Source organism: Hippopotamus amphibius, chromosome 1 (genome assembly GCF_030028045.1).
Source record: "Hippopotamus amphibius kiboko isolate mHipAmp2 chromosome 1, mHipAmp2.hap2, whole genome shotgun sequence".
Lineage (NCBI taxonomy): Eukaryota > Metazoa > Chordata > Mammalia > Artiodactyla > Hippopotamidae > Hippopotamus > Hippopotamus amphibius.
This window is the reverse complement of record NC_080186.1, coordinates 146,723,936-146,742,603: the sequence shown is the minus strand read 5'-3', so window position 1 is coordinate 146,742,603 and position 18,668 is coordinate 146,723,936. Positions and strand designations below refer to the sequence as shown.

General features: G+C 36.8%; 1 protein-coding gene across 1 annotated transcript; it reads right to left on the bottom strand.

Annotated features, from left to right (window-relative positions):
- Positions 1–14,911: 14,911 nt before the first annotated feature.
- LOC130860450 (solute carrier family 25 member 33-like) lies at positions 14,912–16,348 on the bottom strand. Its single transcript, XM_057748694.1, has one exon. The coding sequence runs from the start codon at positions 16,159–16,161 to the stop codon at positions 15,199–15,201; it is 963 nt and encodes a 320-aa protein (XP_057604677.1). The 5' UTR covers positions 16,162–16,348; the 3' UTR covers positions 14,912–15,198.
- Positions 16,349–18,668: the final 2,320 nt, after the last annotated feature.

Sequence of the window (18,668 nt, the reverse complement as noted above, 5' to 3'; positions counted from 1 at the left end):
GGCTCATGAAAAGATTCATAGTTTTTTCCTATACACTCAGCCACATGTTTACAGGTTCCATTATCATGATGATTGACCAAGACCTAAAATGATATGTTTATTGTATCAAAAGATTTTAATAAAAATACTTTTATTGGTGAACATATACCTTGGATTTTGCTAGCTGTGTTCTATTTGAAGTGTATTTAGAAATAATTATTTAGATCAGAGAAGCACTTTTCTAAAGATATCCTTTGAAAATTTTAGTTTCCACCATTTTGGGAAAGGCAAACATTAACTGAATTGGGTGAGTGTGACCTCTTCTACTCTTTATCAGAGATCATTGCACTTACATTCTCATAGCTTTGAGATGCTTGTAACTCAGTCAATATAATTTTTAAAAAAGTAACAAATTGTAACAGGACAAAAATTTAGTAACATAGCAGGGAAGGTGCATGGCTTTTGGTCCTAGCACTGTCCTTTATAACCTAGAACAAGTCATTTTATACTTCTGGATTTCGGTTCCCATCTCTGCTATGTGAGCAGTTTGGACTAGTTGATCTTCAGTGTCCTTTATAGTTTGAAAATGTATTCTTGATTCTAATTATACTATCAATCTTTGCTGTCTACATTTAACCCATGGCACTTCCATAGGGAGTATCAAGTCTGTATCAAAAATAGTTTATTCTTGAGGTTTCCAATTTTTTCCTAAAGTTATTTGAATGCCGCATGCCTATAGTATATTGATTGTTGTGTACCATGGAAGTTTGAAATTTTTGAGATACAGAGGCCACCATTTACCTAAAATTATAGGTAGAAGTGAGAGGCAGGAAGGAAAAAAAGCTTGTTGATTAATTTATCTGCATTTGTTATTGTGCTTATCACTACAGCAACTGGTCACCTTGATGGGTTTCTTTTTTCATTCAGAAAAATAAACAAGTGAGGTGAGAAGCAGAAATGGTCTGTGTTTACTTAAATTCTTTTATTCATTAAAGAATCATTTTTGAGAATCCTTTGTATAAAACCATGTTTTTAGATATTTAAAAAATAGATATAAAACTCAGCCTTGTCAATAAATATGCAATTTAACTTTGAGAGATAAAACATAAATACATGAGAAGAATTGCAAGCATAAATCTTAAAACTACAAATTATTATAGGTGGAATTAATGCAGAAAGACTTCTTGCATGAGAATAAGTTCAGTGCAAGATCTGAAATGAATCCGTCTGTTTCTCACTACAGACTAAAGCTCCATTTTTCCTCTCCTCAAGAGCTTGGCTCTATGTGACCCAGTAGAAAGCAAACACAGTAAACTTCAGGCCTATTCTAGATTTTAGTTATTATATGTTGGTAAAATACTCAAAATAAGGTCACCTGTGCTCAGTGACTGTGAAGAAGCTCCTGTGAGTTCTCTTCATGTTTAGCCTTTTGGAGTTGGCTGACATAGCCATCCTGCTGACTAGTTCCCAACAATGATTAGAAGCACTTACATTTCAGGACCTTGGAGAGCCACCAGTGGCTGTGGGTTACATGCCTATCAGCCATTCAGAGGATCTGGGGCTCTCGGATTCCACTGAAAATATTGACTGGGCTTCTTGAAGGATAGTCTCTTTTCACTCTCTACACCCAACAACCACAGATGTTCCTTAAAATATTTAACGTCTCTATTGATAAACAGTGTACTCATTGTTTTTTCCCTTACAATTATTTCTTCATTAGGCATCTTTGTACATATATTCTTCTGTTCTGGAGCTTTTGCTTCTGTAAAGATAAACTCCTAAATTTGTAATACTAGCTGAGTTTCTTTATGTAAACATCTTTATAATGACAGGACAATACTTATTTTATTCTAAACTCCCCCTTATGCCAATACCTATGAGTCTCCTGCAGCATACTTAGCATCTGTGAAATTAAATATGAACTTTTTCAGAAGAGAATGGAGACATGCATTTGATATAGTTTTGTGGTTTGTAGCCTGTCATACTAATCTTCAGGCCTTTAAAAACATTTTGTTGTGGGGATGAAGTGAAAACATTTTGAAGAATTCCAGGAAAAAGACTACCTTAATGATGTGTGTTCTGAAAAAAATGAAGATTAAGCAAATGAATGTAATATGTTAATATTAAGGGTTCTATGGCCCAAAAAGTGTAAGCTTGATTGAAAACAGAATGCGTGGCTCTTTAAACAATGGCGTATCTGAAACTGGCATGCTATTATAAATATCTTTATGTTAAGTGTCTTGAATACAGGCATAATTTATACAATCGTGAAAGAAATTAATTTGTTTTTAATAGTGAAACCTAGTTTGTTTTTAAAGATTACCTAAAAACCACATCTAATCTTTTTAAAAAGTATAATCTTATCATCACAGATCAGCAAGGAACAATATTAGCCATTGCCTTTCTAAGCTAACCATATAATTATTAAGTTATTTTTCTCTTGGCTTTCCTTTTTCTCTTGAATTTCTGGTATAAGGAATTGATGTAGGGTAACCTCACAACAGATTTTAAGTCCCCTTAACTTTTATTTTAAATTGTATTATTTTTACACAAAAATCTTTTCTACTTCATCTCTTTTTTCTTAGGTAACAGCTAAGAATGCCTTAACCTAGAGATGATTGACATTTTGAACTGTTAAATTTTTTAACTGCTTCCATTTTATTTTTTAATGAGGCAGGACATAAATAAATTTAAAAGAACAGATGTTAATCTTTTGACCCATTCATATTGAGCCACAGAGAGAGTAATAGAGCAATAGCTACGTTAAGAATGTAAGAATAAGTGTCTCTGTATGAGAGAATTTTTAAATTTCTTTACTTTTAAAATAAATTTTATATTTTTGTCTTAAAATTATGGCCAAAATTGTGTAATGATTAGCTTAATCAAGGAAATGATCTGTTTTTCAAATTTTAACATCAGTAACAGTGTTATAGTTATTAAAATGGTGTTTTGATATCATCATTAAAGTAACATGAAAGACATTACATAAGTCACCCACTGTGGGGGGTCGGGGAGAAAAAGAAGAGGACTTCTAGGTGGTGCAGTCATTAATAATCTGCGTGCCAATGCAGGGGACATGGGTTCAGTCCCTGCCCCAGGAAGAACCACATACCACGGAGCAACTAAGCCTGTGAGCCACAACTATTAAGCCTGAGCTCTGGAGCCCATGAGCCACAACTGTTGAGCCTGTGTGCCGCAACTACTGAAGCCCACACACCTGGAGCCCATGCTCCACAACAAGAGAAGCCACCACAATGAGGAGCCCGTGCACCACAATGAAGAGTAGCCCTCGCTCACTGCAACTAGAGAAAGCCTGTGTGCAGCAACGAAGACCCAATACAGCCAACAAATAAATAAATACATAAATAAATAAATTTTTAAAAAAAGAAGAAAAGAGAAAAAATGACTCACATTTACTTTAAGGCCGGCCAAAAAAAAAAAAGCCAGAGATTTGCTAGCGTATATTTTATAAAATGGCAACAGTTTGATAGAATTTACCCACATCAGATTTTGAGCCTGGGATAGAACAGTGTTAGGGCCAACAGTTTGTATTTGGCAAAACTTAATTTCACCAATTTCAATTTCCTAAATTGGGATTTTTGCTGAAATGAAAGTTGTTTCAAGAACCCTTTGCTGGGGTCTTTGTGAGGTTGACCTGAATCTTGTGTGAAAGGCCAGAGTCATGAGATAGATCCAATTCTTACTCTGTTTTTTTTGGTCACTGTTAATACAACTACCCACAGCTATTTCTTTACAGTCTTTAAAACTCTGCCTAGCAATGGGTGAAAGAATGCTTAGTCCCTGTTCTCTGTGTATATTGTGTATGCATTCATCAGGCCAATATAAACAGTGAATGTTATTAGCATATTTTATAGTTTTTATGCTTATCTCTGTTAGGGGGTAAATTTCCTGGAAAAAAAAATAAAGAGCCATGCCCTGTTATTTTTCAGCTTCATTGACATCTGATTGACATTTAGCATTGTATAAATTTAAGGCATACAACAGTGTTGATTTGATACCCATATATTGCAAGAAAAGATTACCGCCATAGCATTAGCTAACATATGGATCACATCACATAGTTACTATTTTTGTTTGTAGAGAGAAATTTTAAGATCTATTCTCTTAGCAACTTTCAAATATATAACGCAGTATTAGTAACTATAATCACCAAGCTGCACATTAGGTCCCCAGATCTTTTTTATCTTATAACCGGAAGTTTGTATTCTTTGACCAACGTCACTATTTCTCCAAACCCTCAGACCCTGGCAGTCACCATTCTACTCTCTGTTTCTGTGAGAAACAGTTTTTTAAGATTCTATACTATGTGTTATGAGGTAGTATTTGTCTTTTTCTGACTTACTTCACTTAGCCCAGTACTCTCAAGGTCTATCTTTGTTGTCACAAATGCTATGTTCTCTTTATAATTAACCCTCTCTCATTCTCATCCCTGTTCCATAGGACCTAGCACAGTGCATTCTTGTAGCAAACTTACCCATCCACTTACCCATATATTAACCGACTGTCGTGTCCTGTAATTAACTTAATAATAGATGTTTCATCAAAAAAGATGACATTTATAAGCAAAAAAAAAAAAAGTACTTTAAGCATAGAAGTGTTTCTAGGTAGTTTCTTACTCTATTTTTTGTAACACTATTTAGTTGAGATTTCCAAAGCTGTAGCTCAAGAGACCTAGATTCTCCCTTTGTGACCTTGTGAAATTCATTAGAACCTTATCTACTTTAATTTTTTTCATCTTTAAAAGGACGTCTATTCAGCTTTCCCTATAAGAAGGGTAGTGTATGAATATAGTTAGGCAAGAGTTCTGAAAATGTTGTGAGAAAGTAGATTTTTTTAAATGTTTAATTAGGTAAAATTGGAAGAATAAACACATTGATCATATATATGTACATTATACACAAATATATATATACATACACATATACATATGTGTGCACATGTATGTGTGTGTTCTTTTCTTACGTGTGTGTGTGTGTGAGTGTGTAATATATATCTTTGAGACAGAATTTCTGTTCTGGTAGTCAAACCATAAGTTATACTGACTTGTGTTGTGAAAGCATCTGAATTTGATTTTTTTTTTTTTTACATAATTCCTGCATTGAGAAAAAATATTTTCACCTACTTCAGGATCACCTACTCTGCTAAAATGAGACCTTGCAATTTGAGTAGCTCAAGCTTCATTGAGAAGTGGCTGTCATTCTGTAATGCTTTATTGAGGTCAGACTAAAAATAGAAGCCAAAGCCTTATGTATATTGCTATCTCTTAGTGACACAGCTACCCATAGCTTTTCTGCCATCTAGACCTTAGTTGATTCAATGACAGCTGAGGCCAGCCATAAAATATAGTTATGGTGGAAATAGTTGATAATCTTTGTCTGTTTCTGTAGCTTTCAAAGTTTTAGCCCTGGGTAAGAGAAGTATTTTATATCAAAACATGCAGAGGTACAATTCACAAAAATACCAAGGCAACTAAGGCACATTTTGCAATGGCAGAAACAGTGCCAATTTAGAATATGATCTTTGTATTTAAATTCCCGGAATAGGATTACCATGACTGAGGTCTTAGGCTAGTTCAACCTCCTCTATAGATTTTGATGAATGTTGGAGGCAGCGTATAGGGCAAAAGAAATATCCACATGTTGCTGCTTTCAGTTAAAAGCCTGGTATCATTTTGATAAGTATTTGAGAATTCACACATACTGGAGCTGTCATGGTGATTCAGGGTTTGGGGAAGGAATGTTTCCAGTTTTATTTGTTATTTACTTTGCAAAGCTCAGCCTTTATGAGTACGTATGTCTGGAGTTTTATCTCTGTAGAACTGCTGTGCCTTGGGTTTTCAATTCACACTTCAGAGTACTAGCAAGATATGGGTGTTTGTTCCATTTTGATACTGTATGTGTGTGCAAACACTTAAATCTTAACATGTCCTGATACTGTGAGAAATTCACTCAAGTATCCAAAAGAGTCTATTAAGTAGAACAGCTTTTTCTGACTTTATCAATATAAATCAAAAGCTTCAGATATAAGCAAGAAATATCTTGAAAATAATCAGAAAACAGAATTGTATCTTAAAAGAAAGCATTAGTAAGCAATGGTGTGAATGGTGGATTGGATGTACCAGTTATATAGATGCAATGACATAGTAACTGTAATCATCACAATGATATAGTCATTCCCTTATGTTTATTATTTTCATTCTTATTTTTAGAGATTTGTCAAATTATTGGAAATGACATCCCTGGAGAAAAAGGTAAAATAAAACCATCATGATGATAATAGCAAAGCTTTTTTGGTAGTTTTTACGTGTACTTTAAGCAAGTTACATACAGTATCTACCAATTATCATAAAATTGTGAACTAAGTGCTGTTATTCACAGATAAAATCCTAGGTTTCAGAGGGTAAATCACTTGCCCAAGGACCTGCAACTAATGCAGGACAAAACTAGTACTGAAAGCTAGAGCAGTCTGACTCTCAAGCTCGTGGTTTTAATTCTTCTAAATTTTCTAAAAAGTGTGCTTGGAACCACTGGTGGCCTAGATAATGGAAGACTTTGAAGTTTGTGTGAAATGGAAATATTTGAGGATCTATCGTTTTGAAATGGTTAAGCATATTCTGTGTGGTTACATATGGCATAACTAGGACCAATGTGTAGATGTTGCAAGCATGAAAACTTCCATTCTGTTCATTTTATTAAAAAAAATAGAATAGAATCTTCTAAAAGGAATGAACACCCTATCATTGGAAATGATTGATCTCACACTTCAGACAAAAGTCAAGTAGAAGAGTTTCTCATGGAGGATGGAGAAAACCCGGGCTAGATAATTTCTAAAGTTCTGTCCACTGCTAAGATTCCACACTTCAGGTTTTAACTATTTGCAAGTGTTAATTGGTGGAGGCAAAGTAGAAGACATCAATAATTGCTACTTTCTGAAATTACTATATACTGAGATTTCACTTTATGCTAATTACTCTATTGAATTTGTCAATAATTTATTTTGGAGGGCAAAGGAGGGGCAAGCTTTGACAAATTCTTATACTCAGCATCCTTCATTAGTTCTTACTGGAGATTATAATGTGGTTAATTAGGTCAGTTTGCCATTTTTGGTAATAGAATGTTTCAGATAGATGTTATTACTTTAAAGAGCCCTTGAATGAAGTAAAGTGGCTAGGTTTTGAGATTGAATTCATTCAGGACTTACAAATTCCACATCCTCTAGGGGTGCATAAGAATGGAATGTTCTCCTTTAATGTTATTTGGAATTTCAAAGTAAATAATACATTTTAAAATACATACCAAGAGCAAGAAGGAGATACAGTTCTTTGACTTTTAAAGAGACATAATATAAAATAATTTTAGATCATTTTATTTCATTGGAAATTGTTGGGCCTATCTGCTTGCTGAAAACATTTTTTCCCTACATAATGTGAAAGGTAAAGCACCACTCAGTTCACCTTTCTTGTGAATCACGTTCTACTTAACTTGTTTTTAAATGGATTTCCTCCACCTTGACAATTCTTATATGTCTCCCTGGTCACCCCCTCCATTCTCTTGTCCCCCATATACTACTGTTGAGATTCACTGCTCTTGATATAAATAACAAAATAAATATAATATATATGAAAGTAGGCCTTGTATTTAGAGGAATGTAAAGGGGAGTAAGTGGTTGGCAATGGGCAGTTTCTTCCTAGCTTGAATATATTGGTTTATCAGATGAGGGAGAAAGAGTTGATAAAGTTCATAAGAAACAAGGAATTTTGAGTCTTTGAATTGAAAATAATAGCATTCATGATACAGGATGATGAAAACTCAGGGCCACTTGGATAGATGGACTCTGAAGAAACTCTCTTAAGTGATTAGTGGAGACAGTTAGGTGAGTGGTCACTGAGGCCTGTCTAGAAATTAGATGCTATGAGAGATTGATCATACGAGTATAATGTGGAAAGTCCCCTCTTCCAATAAAGAAGCCTGCTATGATATAAGCAAACTGAGTTACTTTGGTTTGGTGTGACAAGGGAGAATGTATAGAATTCCAAAATGAGACTATTAGGGGAAGCGAGCACATGTATTCTGTTGCTCGTGGTTTGATTTGGAAGTTAGTTGGGCAGGATTTCAGAAATTGGGCAAGACTTTGGTCCCATTGATTTCTTAAGGAAACACTTCATGCAGATTTCAGGGGGAATAGGTTGGACTTAGCTTGAATTTGTGATGACAGGGGCTGGAATGCTATATTTACAAGAATGGAGAGCATAGGGCTGACGTTAATGATGCCATGGAAGAGTAAACAGCAAGATATGGTGACAGATTGAATGCAGAGGGGGGGGACCTAAATGACATGACTAGCTTGTGGCTAATGTGACAACAAAACAGCAGGATATAGATTGTGTGACAATTGCTTTCTGTCCAAGGACAACCACAGATGGAACAGTAATCACACCAGGCCATGTGCTTCTAAATAAATCAACATATGTGACAAGGTATGTATGCATCTAGTGAAGGTACAATTAAAAATGGTCCATAAATTAATGAATCCAATTATGATCTATATCTTCTTTGACTTTTGCTTGACTTTTTATAACAAATGTCAACATAGAGAAGTTATGGATTTGTGTAAACATAACAGCAGTTCTCATTTATCCATTGCTGGCTTACTGTATAACATGCATTGTGCTAAGTATTTTATGTGCATCTGTGTATTTACTCTGTACATGGCCAGTTTTCACCCCCTGTGTATAGACGGCAACACTGAGGTTTAGAAAGGTAGAGACCCTTGCCCAAGGTTATATAGCCAGTAGGTGGTGGAGCCAGGATTTAACCTTCATCTCTCAGACCCAGACCCATTCTCTTAAGAATTTGGCAGCCTAATCCATAATTAACCTTCAGATCATGACCTACCCTGGAGACAAAACCATTATTCCTCAATTAGCATTTGAAGTGGACAAAGCATGAAAGGGAGTGGCCCTGACCAAAGGGGGAAGATATTTGGGACAAAAAGGAAGCATACAAACAAGCAAAAGCACAAATAGGTTTTTAGTGACCCAGCCAATGCTTCTCATCATCATTAACAACAACCACGCTCCGAAGAGATTGATTTCCAAATTGTGTTTTAGCCCCAGTGGGCGCATTTTCATTTTGTAAACTGGCCATTTTATGAGAATCAGTAGGTCTCGATGTCATGAGTTCATCTCAAAGGAACTAAAGAAAGAGCTATGGGGAAAGAGTTGTTCTGAAATAAAAAACCAAACCAAACCAAACCCATGACTTCCGCTCTTTGTAGAAATTGTGTGGCTTTGTTATCTCTTAATAAGTTATAATTCAAACCAGAAAATAAGGAAAATAAGGTTAAAGGTATATTTTATGTTAGGTTCCTTGATTTTAATGTGGGCAAGTCACTTAACCTCTTTGCACCTATTTCATCATCTCTGAAGTAGGAAGGATTATATCTTCCTTACAGACCGCCTTGTTGTGAACCTCCGATGGAAGTCTTTTAAAGCCACTGGAAACCAATACAGCACAACCCCAGGTGTCAAAGGAGTCCTTGGTTTGCAGATTTTCCTTTTTCCCTTGGTGTTTCAGAGTTCAGTGTTAGTATCCAATATAAAACCTACTTCTTGACTGAAAATATCCCTTGGTGATAAGAAATCTAGCTATCAAGCTACCTTGAAATATTAATTTCTATTGGCACACTGTGACAATTAATAGAGTTTGCCAAATACATGAAGCTACTTACAGAAAACCTCTTATGAGCACAATCTGTTTAAAAGACCGATTATTATTTTTATTATTCTTAGAATTATAATCACTTATCCCAATACGATGTTAAAGAATGCACATAGCCATTTGAGAAACTAAACTGGTAGAATATGCAGTACCAGGGGATGCCTTTTTTTGCCACCTTCAATTTTGTCTTAAGGACCAGTTACTCAGCATCCTAAGTGCTTGCTGCTGCTGCTGGCTCAGAAATAAATAATTTAAGAGAATGAATGCCAAATTTACCTGTAGTTGCAAAACTCCAATTTGATTTTTGACTCTTTCAACAGTATCTTTAGAATCTCTACTGAAAAAAGGGATTGAAAATCAGTGTTTACTGAAGTAGCTATTGGAACTGACAGAAGAGATTTTTGATTTAGATGCAAAAATAGAAAAGCACAGATGATAAACGAAAACCGAAAATCTAGGAGAGACTCCCTCATCTTTTGACTCAAGAGTTTACTTCAGTTTTGCAGAAGAACAACAATATTTATATCACATGATGATTTACAAAGTTGCATGATTTCTACTTTTATAAGTGAAAGAAATGAAAAGCTGTTGGGCATAGAGGACATTTATCTGAAATCATTTTGTATGCAAGTGATGGAATCAGTATATAAGCAGTAACAATCCCTTGTTTTATCTCCAGTGCCTTGCATAGTGCTGAACATGTAGTATGTATTTAGTAAATGCTTAGTGATCCAATAAATGAGTTCTGTAAGCCCACAACCGTTACTGACCATCACTTATATCATCAGTGTTCCTAATAATCATACAGGAGATTTGGGTATGCAGACATTTCCTAAATTATAAGTATTAGCTCCCCAGTATCCATCACACAAAAATAATCAACTCTACAATTTTCCTCACTGAAATGGGTTGATAAAAATGGAAAGTAAGCTGAATTTGAACTTTTGAGAGGAATGATTGAGGATAGATGATGAAACAGAGACCAGAAGGAGGGCTGTTTCAAAAGGGATGGCATAGTTGCTAGGTCCATCCATGTTGCTGCAAATGACATTATGGGAAGTCACCTGCATAGGAAACTTTAAGTTGTAAACTTTCAAAGATGTGAACGTGCATTCACATGTTCAATCACCTAAGTTAGTTCACTTGGCTGGCATACATTGTCACATGTGTTCATCCTCTACAAGTGGTTGTGCTTTTGTGTACTTTATACTACTGTATAGAGTACAGTAGGATAGTATCTTTTCAAGCCCAGGATGTCCGGAAGCATGCGTAAAAGCAGTCGTAATATAGCTGGTACTGATAAGAAGTGCCAAGAGATAACGATGGAAAGTGAAAATAATTGAGAGAGTAGAGTGAGGTGAAAAGATGGAATTGGAGGCCCTGAGAAAGGAAGAAGAAAGACAAGAAGAAGATGAAGTAACTGAAGAACCGAAGAGATTCATGACACAGGAAAAGCCAAGGGGGGTTTCTTTATTTGAGGAGGCACTATTAGTTTTTGAGGCACAGGACCTGAAGATAGAACAGTACACGAAGGTTGTAGGAGTCATTCAGAATGCAATCCAGTGCTATCGTGTCATCTATGAGGAGAAAAAAAGAGCCAACCTCGACATCCCTGGATGGTTTTTTCAAGAAGGTAGATAGAATTGAATGCAGCAAGGAACCAGAACCCGTGCCATCAGTGTTAGGCGTGAATGAAATGGCAGCTTGTCCTCCGTCTCCTATTGCTGAAGATACTTCAGCTCTACCATCTCCCACCTCCTCTCCCTCCTCCAGTCAGTAATTATTCTTGCCTGTTCACCAGATGCCAGCCCCTGTACGCCAGCTATTGTACTGTACTACTGTACTTTTCAAGGTACTGTACTGAAGATAAAAAATGTTGTCTTTATTTTTTGTTTTTGTATGTGTTATTTGTGTGATAAGTATTAAAAGCCTATTACACTACAGCACTATGTAGCCGATTGTGTTAGTTGGGTACCTAGGCTAGCTTTGTTGGACCAGTGAACAAATTGAGCTTACGAATGTGATCCCAGAACGGAACTCATTTATATGTAGGGGACTTTCTGTATTTCATTCTTTTTTTGGCTAAGTATTACATTGTGTGTGTGTGTGTGTGTGTGTGTGTGTGTGTGTGTGTACACATCTTCTTTATACATTTATCTGTGAATGGACATTTAAGTTGCTTCTATATCTTGATTGTTGTAAACAGTGCTGCTGTGAACATTGGGGTGCATGTTTCTTTTTGGATTAGAGCTTTCTCTGGATATATGACCAGGAGAGGGATTGCTGGGATATATGATAACTCTGTTTTTAGATTTTAAGGAACCTCCATACCTTTTTCCATAGTGACTGCACCAATTTATATTCACACAACAGTGTAGGAGGGTTCCCTTTTCTCCACACACTCTCCAGCATTTATTATTTTAGATTATTTATTGATGGCCATTCTGTCTGATGTGAGGTGGTATCTCATTGTAGTTTTGATTTGCATTTCTCTGATAATTAGCGATGTTGAACATCTTTTCATGTGTATATAGGCCATCTGTAAGTCCTCTATGGAGAAATGCCTGTTTAGGTCTTCTGCCCATTTTTTGGTTGGGTTGTTTTCTGTTATTCAGTGAAGTCAGTCAGAGAAAGACAAATATCATATGGTATCACTTATATGTGGAATTGAAAATATGATACAAATGAACTTATTTACAAAACAAAAACAGACTTACAGACATAGAAAACAAACTTATGGTTACCAAAGGGGACAGGGTAGGGGAAGGGATAAATTAGGAGTTTGGGATTGGCAGATACAAACTACTATATATAGAATAGATAAACAAGGTCCTACTGTTTAGCACAGGGAACTATATTCAATATCTTATAATAATCTATAATGGAAAAGAATATGAAATATATATATATATTTTATATATATATATATATATAAACTGAATCATTTTGCAGTATACCAGAAACACACAATATTGTAAATCAACTTATACTTTGATATAAAAAATAAAATTTAAATTTAAAATATTTAAAAAGGGATGACATAAGAAAAATTAAGGAAAGGAAGGATGATGAACTTTGGTGGGGGCTGATGAGTATGAGATGCTATCCTGATATACGAGGAGAACAATCTAGTAGGTTGTTGCTGATGGTTAGAATTAGCAATAATTGTTGGAAGTTAGGTCCTTTCCGTGGAAATGCCCTTACATACCTTGTTGAAAGGGTCCTGGGAACTTATTAGTAGAGTTGAATACAAGGTAACACTAGAAAAGTTTATTGAACTAGAGGATTTACTGATTCAGGATAAGTCACTCAAATTATCTTGATAATGTGGACTAAGAATTAGTAACTAGAACCATAGTATAGGGTACTAGAGCTATAGGTTAATATGGAGTTGGGAAGAAAATTGGTATCATGGTAACACAAACTACAGGATTACTTTTGTTTGGTGGAAGCAGGACTCATGTACCATATAGACTTGCCAATCAGGAGGATGGGAAGATTGCTTTAGAACTTGACATTTTTCCTATTCTCAGTTCCAGTTCTCTTGAGTCACACACATACCCTGGACTTCTTGCCCTTGGGTCTCTGAGATATCCTAATCTTTTCTTGACATAGATTGATTAACTATGACAGCTTAAGGCATAGCTTCAGAGACACTGTCAGTAGCATTAGGAATTTTCTTCAGAGGCAACATCAGTAGACGTTAGAGCAGTAGATGGGGCGACAGAAAAAAGTTTTCTAATCTTGGCTGATAAGAACAGGCTGAGAAACTCAAGAAATTCTGTCAAGGAAAATTAAAACCAAGACTAGACCCAACACTGTCTAGTCTAAAGTAGTTGAATGCACCCAAAAATTTCCTTTAAAATTTCCATAAGTCTCCATTTAACATCCTCATGTTTTGCTGCAATTAGCTTAAGTGTTCATTTTTTTTTTTAATCAGTAATGACATGAGTTAGAACTCCCTTAGATAAATGACCTATCCAGTGAGTGAAACCCTTTAGCACCCCTGCTTAAATATCTCTGCTTGGACACTTCCAGTATTTGCTTCTAAGAGCTATTTAATCCTCAATTACAACTATTGGACAACTGCCTAATATTGAGGCAAAAATCCATCTCTATGTACATACCCATGGATTCTTGTTCTGCCTGTCCTGGGGCCACAAACAGTCTAATGGCCCATCTTATATTGGTTAGCCTTTCGTGTTCCATCTGATGATTTAATGCCATTAACTCCTCTTCTCTGAGAAACTAATGGCAGCAAACAGTGTTTCTTCAGCTTATAAAAGCTGCGTTATGATTGACATATACAGTATGTGTCATTAGGACTCTACTCATTCCAAACTTGGAATGATCTTGCAGACTGTGAAATCTTAATGGAATTGCAGCCCCTTCTGAGTATATTAGCATGCCTATTAGTATCTCCTGTAATAAACACATCACATTCTCTTTTAGGCAGCTTTGGGACTTTGCATTGCCATTATTCACAATCACTCCGTGTATATTTCTTGAGTAATATTGTCTGGAGTTTTTCCTGTACATTCTCCTAGCTCCCCAGTATTTTCCCTTCCATTAGAAGGACCATGTATCCCATCAGAAAAGAATGGAGACTAAAATATAGGAATTCTCTTTATATACACAAAAAACAAATGCCTTTTAACTAATCTCTGATGTATAGTAGCTGGAGATGGAGAGCTGGTATGGGATTGACTAAGAGGATTTTTTGAGGCATAGTTTTCCCTCCTTGAAGGGTAATATATATTTTTTCTTGACAACAGGAAACCAGAAAAAGATAGCTACATTACAATTTATTTTGCCTATCCTAATAGAACCATGATAAAATTTGTATCCAAATTGAAAACTACTGCATAAGACAAATGAATATAGGCTATATCCATTGTCTATGTAAAATGCTAAGGTTTGCTTCATATTTTATCCAGAGAAAGACAATTATTTGTACAATGTGTTTGCAGTAAAGTATAATACAATGGTGTAATAAATGCTATGTTTGAAAGCTTCTATAACTTCCAGTAATTAAACACCATAACAAGAATGCTCTAAGCACAGCTTGTCTGTCAGTTATTCCGCATGTGGATTTCCACTTACTTCCGCTAAATCTGTTAGTGAACAAGGGTGTGTTCAAGAGGCAAGAGTGAAAAAGCTAGGGCGTTTAATATTTTTTGTTTGTTTTTTTTTACTTAAATTAAATACCATGATTTAATTTACTGGCTGCTTAATCCTGAACTCTCTTAAGTTAAAAAAACAAAAAACAAACACAACCAAAAGTTATAATTAACTGTTAACGTTAACGGATTTAAACCTCCCAGAAAGCATGAATCCAAAAGGAAATGTCCAACAGGTGATATGAGCCAGGTATTCTATGGCCTTTCCTGTTGTCTCAAACATTCTACACATCAATGGGAAAAAAAAATTCTCTAGAGTTTCTCAGTTTTATTCTTCCAGACCGCAATTTTCTGGCCTGTTACTGAACATGGTCTTCTAACAGGTACACAATTAACTCATAGGTAGGCAACACAATGGCAGTATTTGATATCTGCCGGATGAGCTGGGCAAAGAGTCCTCTATAAAAAGCCAGGTAGCCTTCTTCCCGGAAGACCAGCCGAGCAGTCTGGACAAAAGACTTGTACTCGGTGCCCTCCTCCCGGAGCTGTGTCCTTATGACTTCGTGGGGGTAAGCGACACAGGAGGCACACCCCTTAGAAAGCGCGGCAGCTGCCATAAGTCCAAAAAAATTTGTGGAATTTTTCTCAGTCCCATTTGTAGCAGGGGCTAAGGGAGCTTCTTTCAGATACTTCTTTAAACTTTCATAAATAGCAAAACAGATGATGGTTTCTGAAATTCCAGCGTAAGAGGCAGTCAATCCCCTGTAGAAGCCGCGAATGCCTTCCGTCTGGTAAACATAGCGCGCGCACTGCAGCGTTTTCATCTGCTTGGAGCCCCTCACTTTCCGTTCTAGCTGCATCCGGGTTTTAACCATCCATATAGGGTTCGTTAAGGAATTTGTGACAAAAGCTGCAGAGCCAGCTGAGAAAACGTGCACAATATTGCTGTTAGGCACGAAAATGCCATTGAACTGCTCTTTGGCTTTGGAGTAGCATGCAAAGTACACAGCCCGCGATGGCGCAACTCCAACCAAATTTGGACCCAAGCCTCTAAAAAGCGACTTTGGTCCCTCCTTCTCCAAGATCGACTTCAGAACCTGTAAGAGTCCAGGCGTCACTGACGTTGGTCTCACCATCCCAGCTCCACTGATGGTCCCCAGATGGACCTGAGGATAATAGACTGTCCGAAGAGCTAATCTTGAAGACTGCAACCTCGTCTTAATGACTTCTAGTGGGCAAGTGAAAATAGCACCAACTGTGCCCCCACACCCGCCGGCGAAGAGGTGGAGCAACGTGTTCTTCTGCTGAGCGCCCGTCGCCATGACCGCGCCTGCTCCGCGGCCCGCAGCCGCCGGGGGCCGCGGGCTCGAGGCGGCTCGACGGATGCGCGAGGCGGCTGCTCCGCTCGCCCGGCTGCCCTCAGGCGGCCGCCGGCTCCTGCTCCATGCGAGCGCGCGCGCGCCCCCACGACCGGCTCCCTCGGCCCGCGCCCTCCGCCGCGTGGCCGACGGCGCCTCACCGGCCTCTAGGGCGTTTAATATTAGTGAAGAGAAATAAAAGGCTGAGAGGGTGTTTAAGGGTACCTCTGAACATTCACTTAAAGCTAGTTAGAGCATTGACAGATGCAAGGAATTGAGAGAAATTAGCGTTGGAATCTTAGAACGTCAGCACTTTTCTGTGCACACAGGAGGGAATGTGTGGCCATGGCTTGATTAGGTCAAATAAGAACAGTTGCCCTGTTTCAAAGGAGTTTAGAAGTAAATACTCAAGTTTTCAAAAGACGAGTTTGTTGCCTCCAAAAATGTTTTAAGAAATTGAGAAACTGTCTTCCAAAGTGACTCTAGAATGAGAGTTCCTATTGTTCCACATCCTTGCTAGTGTTTGATGTTGTCAGTATTTTGGATTTTAGTCTTTCTGATATATCTGCAGTGATATCTCATTACTACTTCAGTCTGTAATTCTTTAATGTCACATGACATTGAGCATCTTTTCATATGACTATTTGCTATCTGCACATCTTCTTTGATGAGATGTCTGTTCACATCTTTTGCCCAGTTTTTAATTGGCTTGTCTATTTTCTTTTCTCTTTTTTATAGCTGACATATAACATTATATTAGTTTCAGGTATACAATGTAATGATTTGATATTTGTATATATTGCAAAATGACCACCATGATAAATGTAGTTAACATGTCATCATTGATAATTGCAATTATTTTTCTTGTGATGAGAACTTTAAAGAACTACTCTCTTAGCAACTTTCAAATATGCAATACAGTATTATAATAGTAATAATTGGTTTATTGGCTTTCTTATTATTGAGTTTTAAGAGGTCTTTGTTTATACTGAATTTCAGTCTTATATAAAATAGGCGTTTTGCAAATATTTTCTCCTACACCGTGGCTTGTCACTCCATTTTCTTAGCCTAATATTTTTTTAACTGCTTTAAAATGTAGAGTCTAACCCTGAAGCTTAGATTAACACCCTAGAATAAAGCAGAAGCATGGATGGAAGGCATGAGCCCAGTTGAGTAGTATCGCTCCCCATCTTCTTTACAGAGAGGCCATTAGGACACTGGGCTGCACCACACAGTTTGAAAAAAAACAATACTGCTATAAGCACTTGATCAGCTAAATATTTGAAGGGAATTCAGTTTGGTACCCCTAATTGCTCTCTGGAAGTTTAAGGCTTGGGATAAGGAAGAACTTTTCAACTGTCAGAATAGTTTAAGGAGGGAATGGTGGTTATGGGTAGTAGATAGGGTAGCCAGATTTAGCAAATAAAATACAGGCCACCCAATTACATTGAGATTTCAAATACACAACAAGTAACTTTTTGGATAAATATGTCCCATGTAATATTTGGAATATAGTTATATTAAAACATTTTTCATGATTTATTTTAAATTCCAGTTTAATGGGGCAGCCTGTTTTATCTGGCAACCCTAGTACTAAATAATTCTTAGTTGTGGAAATGTCCAAAGTTGGGAGTCCATTTGGTAGAAATCTTGTTGAGGAGTTCCAAGTTGAAAAAGAGTTTGAAAGTGTCTTCCAAATGAGTAGTTCTATGATTCTAGATTGCTATGTGAATGAGAGGGCAGGACTTTGTGGTGTAGGAAAAGTTATTTGAGAGTCTTTCCCCTCTATTCTCATATCCTCAATTTCTTTTGAAGGATCTCAGTGACCTAATAAATGGATTCAAGAAAAGAATCATAGTTAATGTGTCCCTACCAAAAGAGCTTCTTTATTTAATCCAGAAAATAGCAGTGTCTTATTTAACAGGGGATTTTTCAAGCAATAATTTCTGGTATTTTGCATTATCAAGGAAGACGCCTCTGAGGCGGGCCTGCTGATTTAGAGAAGAGGAAAATTTCTCACATCTGGAAAGTGGTGCACTTATAAAATGTCTCCAATGTCAGTTCTCAGTTTTTGTACCAGTGCTTGATTTTGCTTTGCAGGAACCTCCTATCTCTGTTCTTGGTCAATGAGGCTATTATGAGCGTGACACTCACGTCTGTCAGTCACAATCACAACTTTTAGGTTTACTGCTTCAGTGATTGGCTCATAGATCTAGAGTCCATAGTTAGAGTCTAGAGAACTGGTAAGCACTGATACATCTGTTGGATTTAGACCTGGGCAAATGTTATTATAGTTCTTCTGGAATCCACATAGAATCTGAACATAATGCTATTGCTTGAAGAAGAACAAATCCAAGAGATGGAGGAATCACATAGGGTTATCATCATCTGATCCTTTGGGTCAACACCTGTACATTGGCTTTGTGTCACTTGCAGCCAAAAGGGTCTTGAAAGAAGGGTAAATGCGAATA

Bases quoted from the DNA above. Each gene is read 5' to 3' on its own strand.
- LOC130860450 (XM_057748694.1), bottom strand. From the start codon at position 16,161: ATGGCGACGGGCGCTCAGCAGAAGAACACGTTGCTCCACCTCTTCGCC.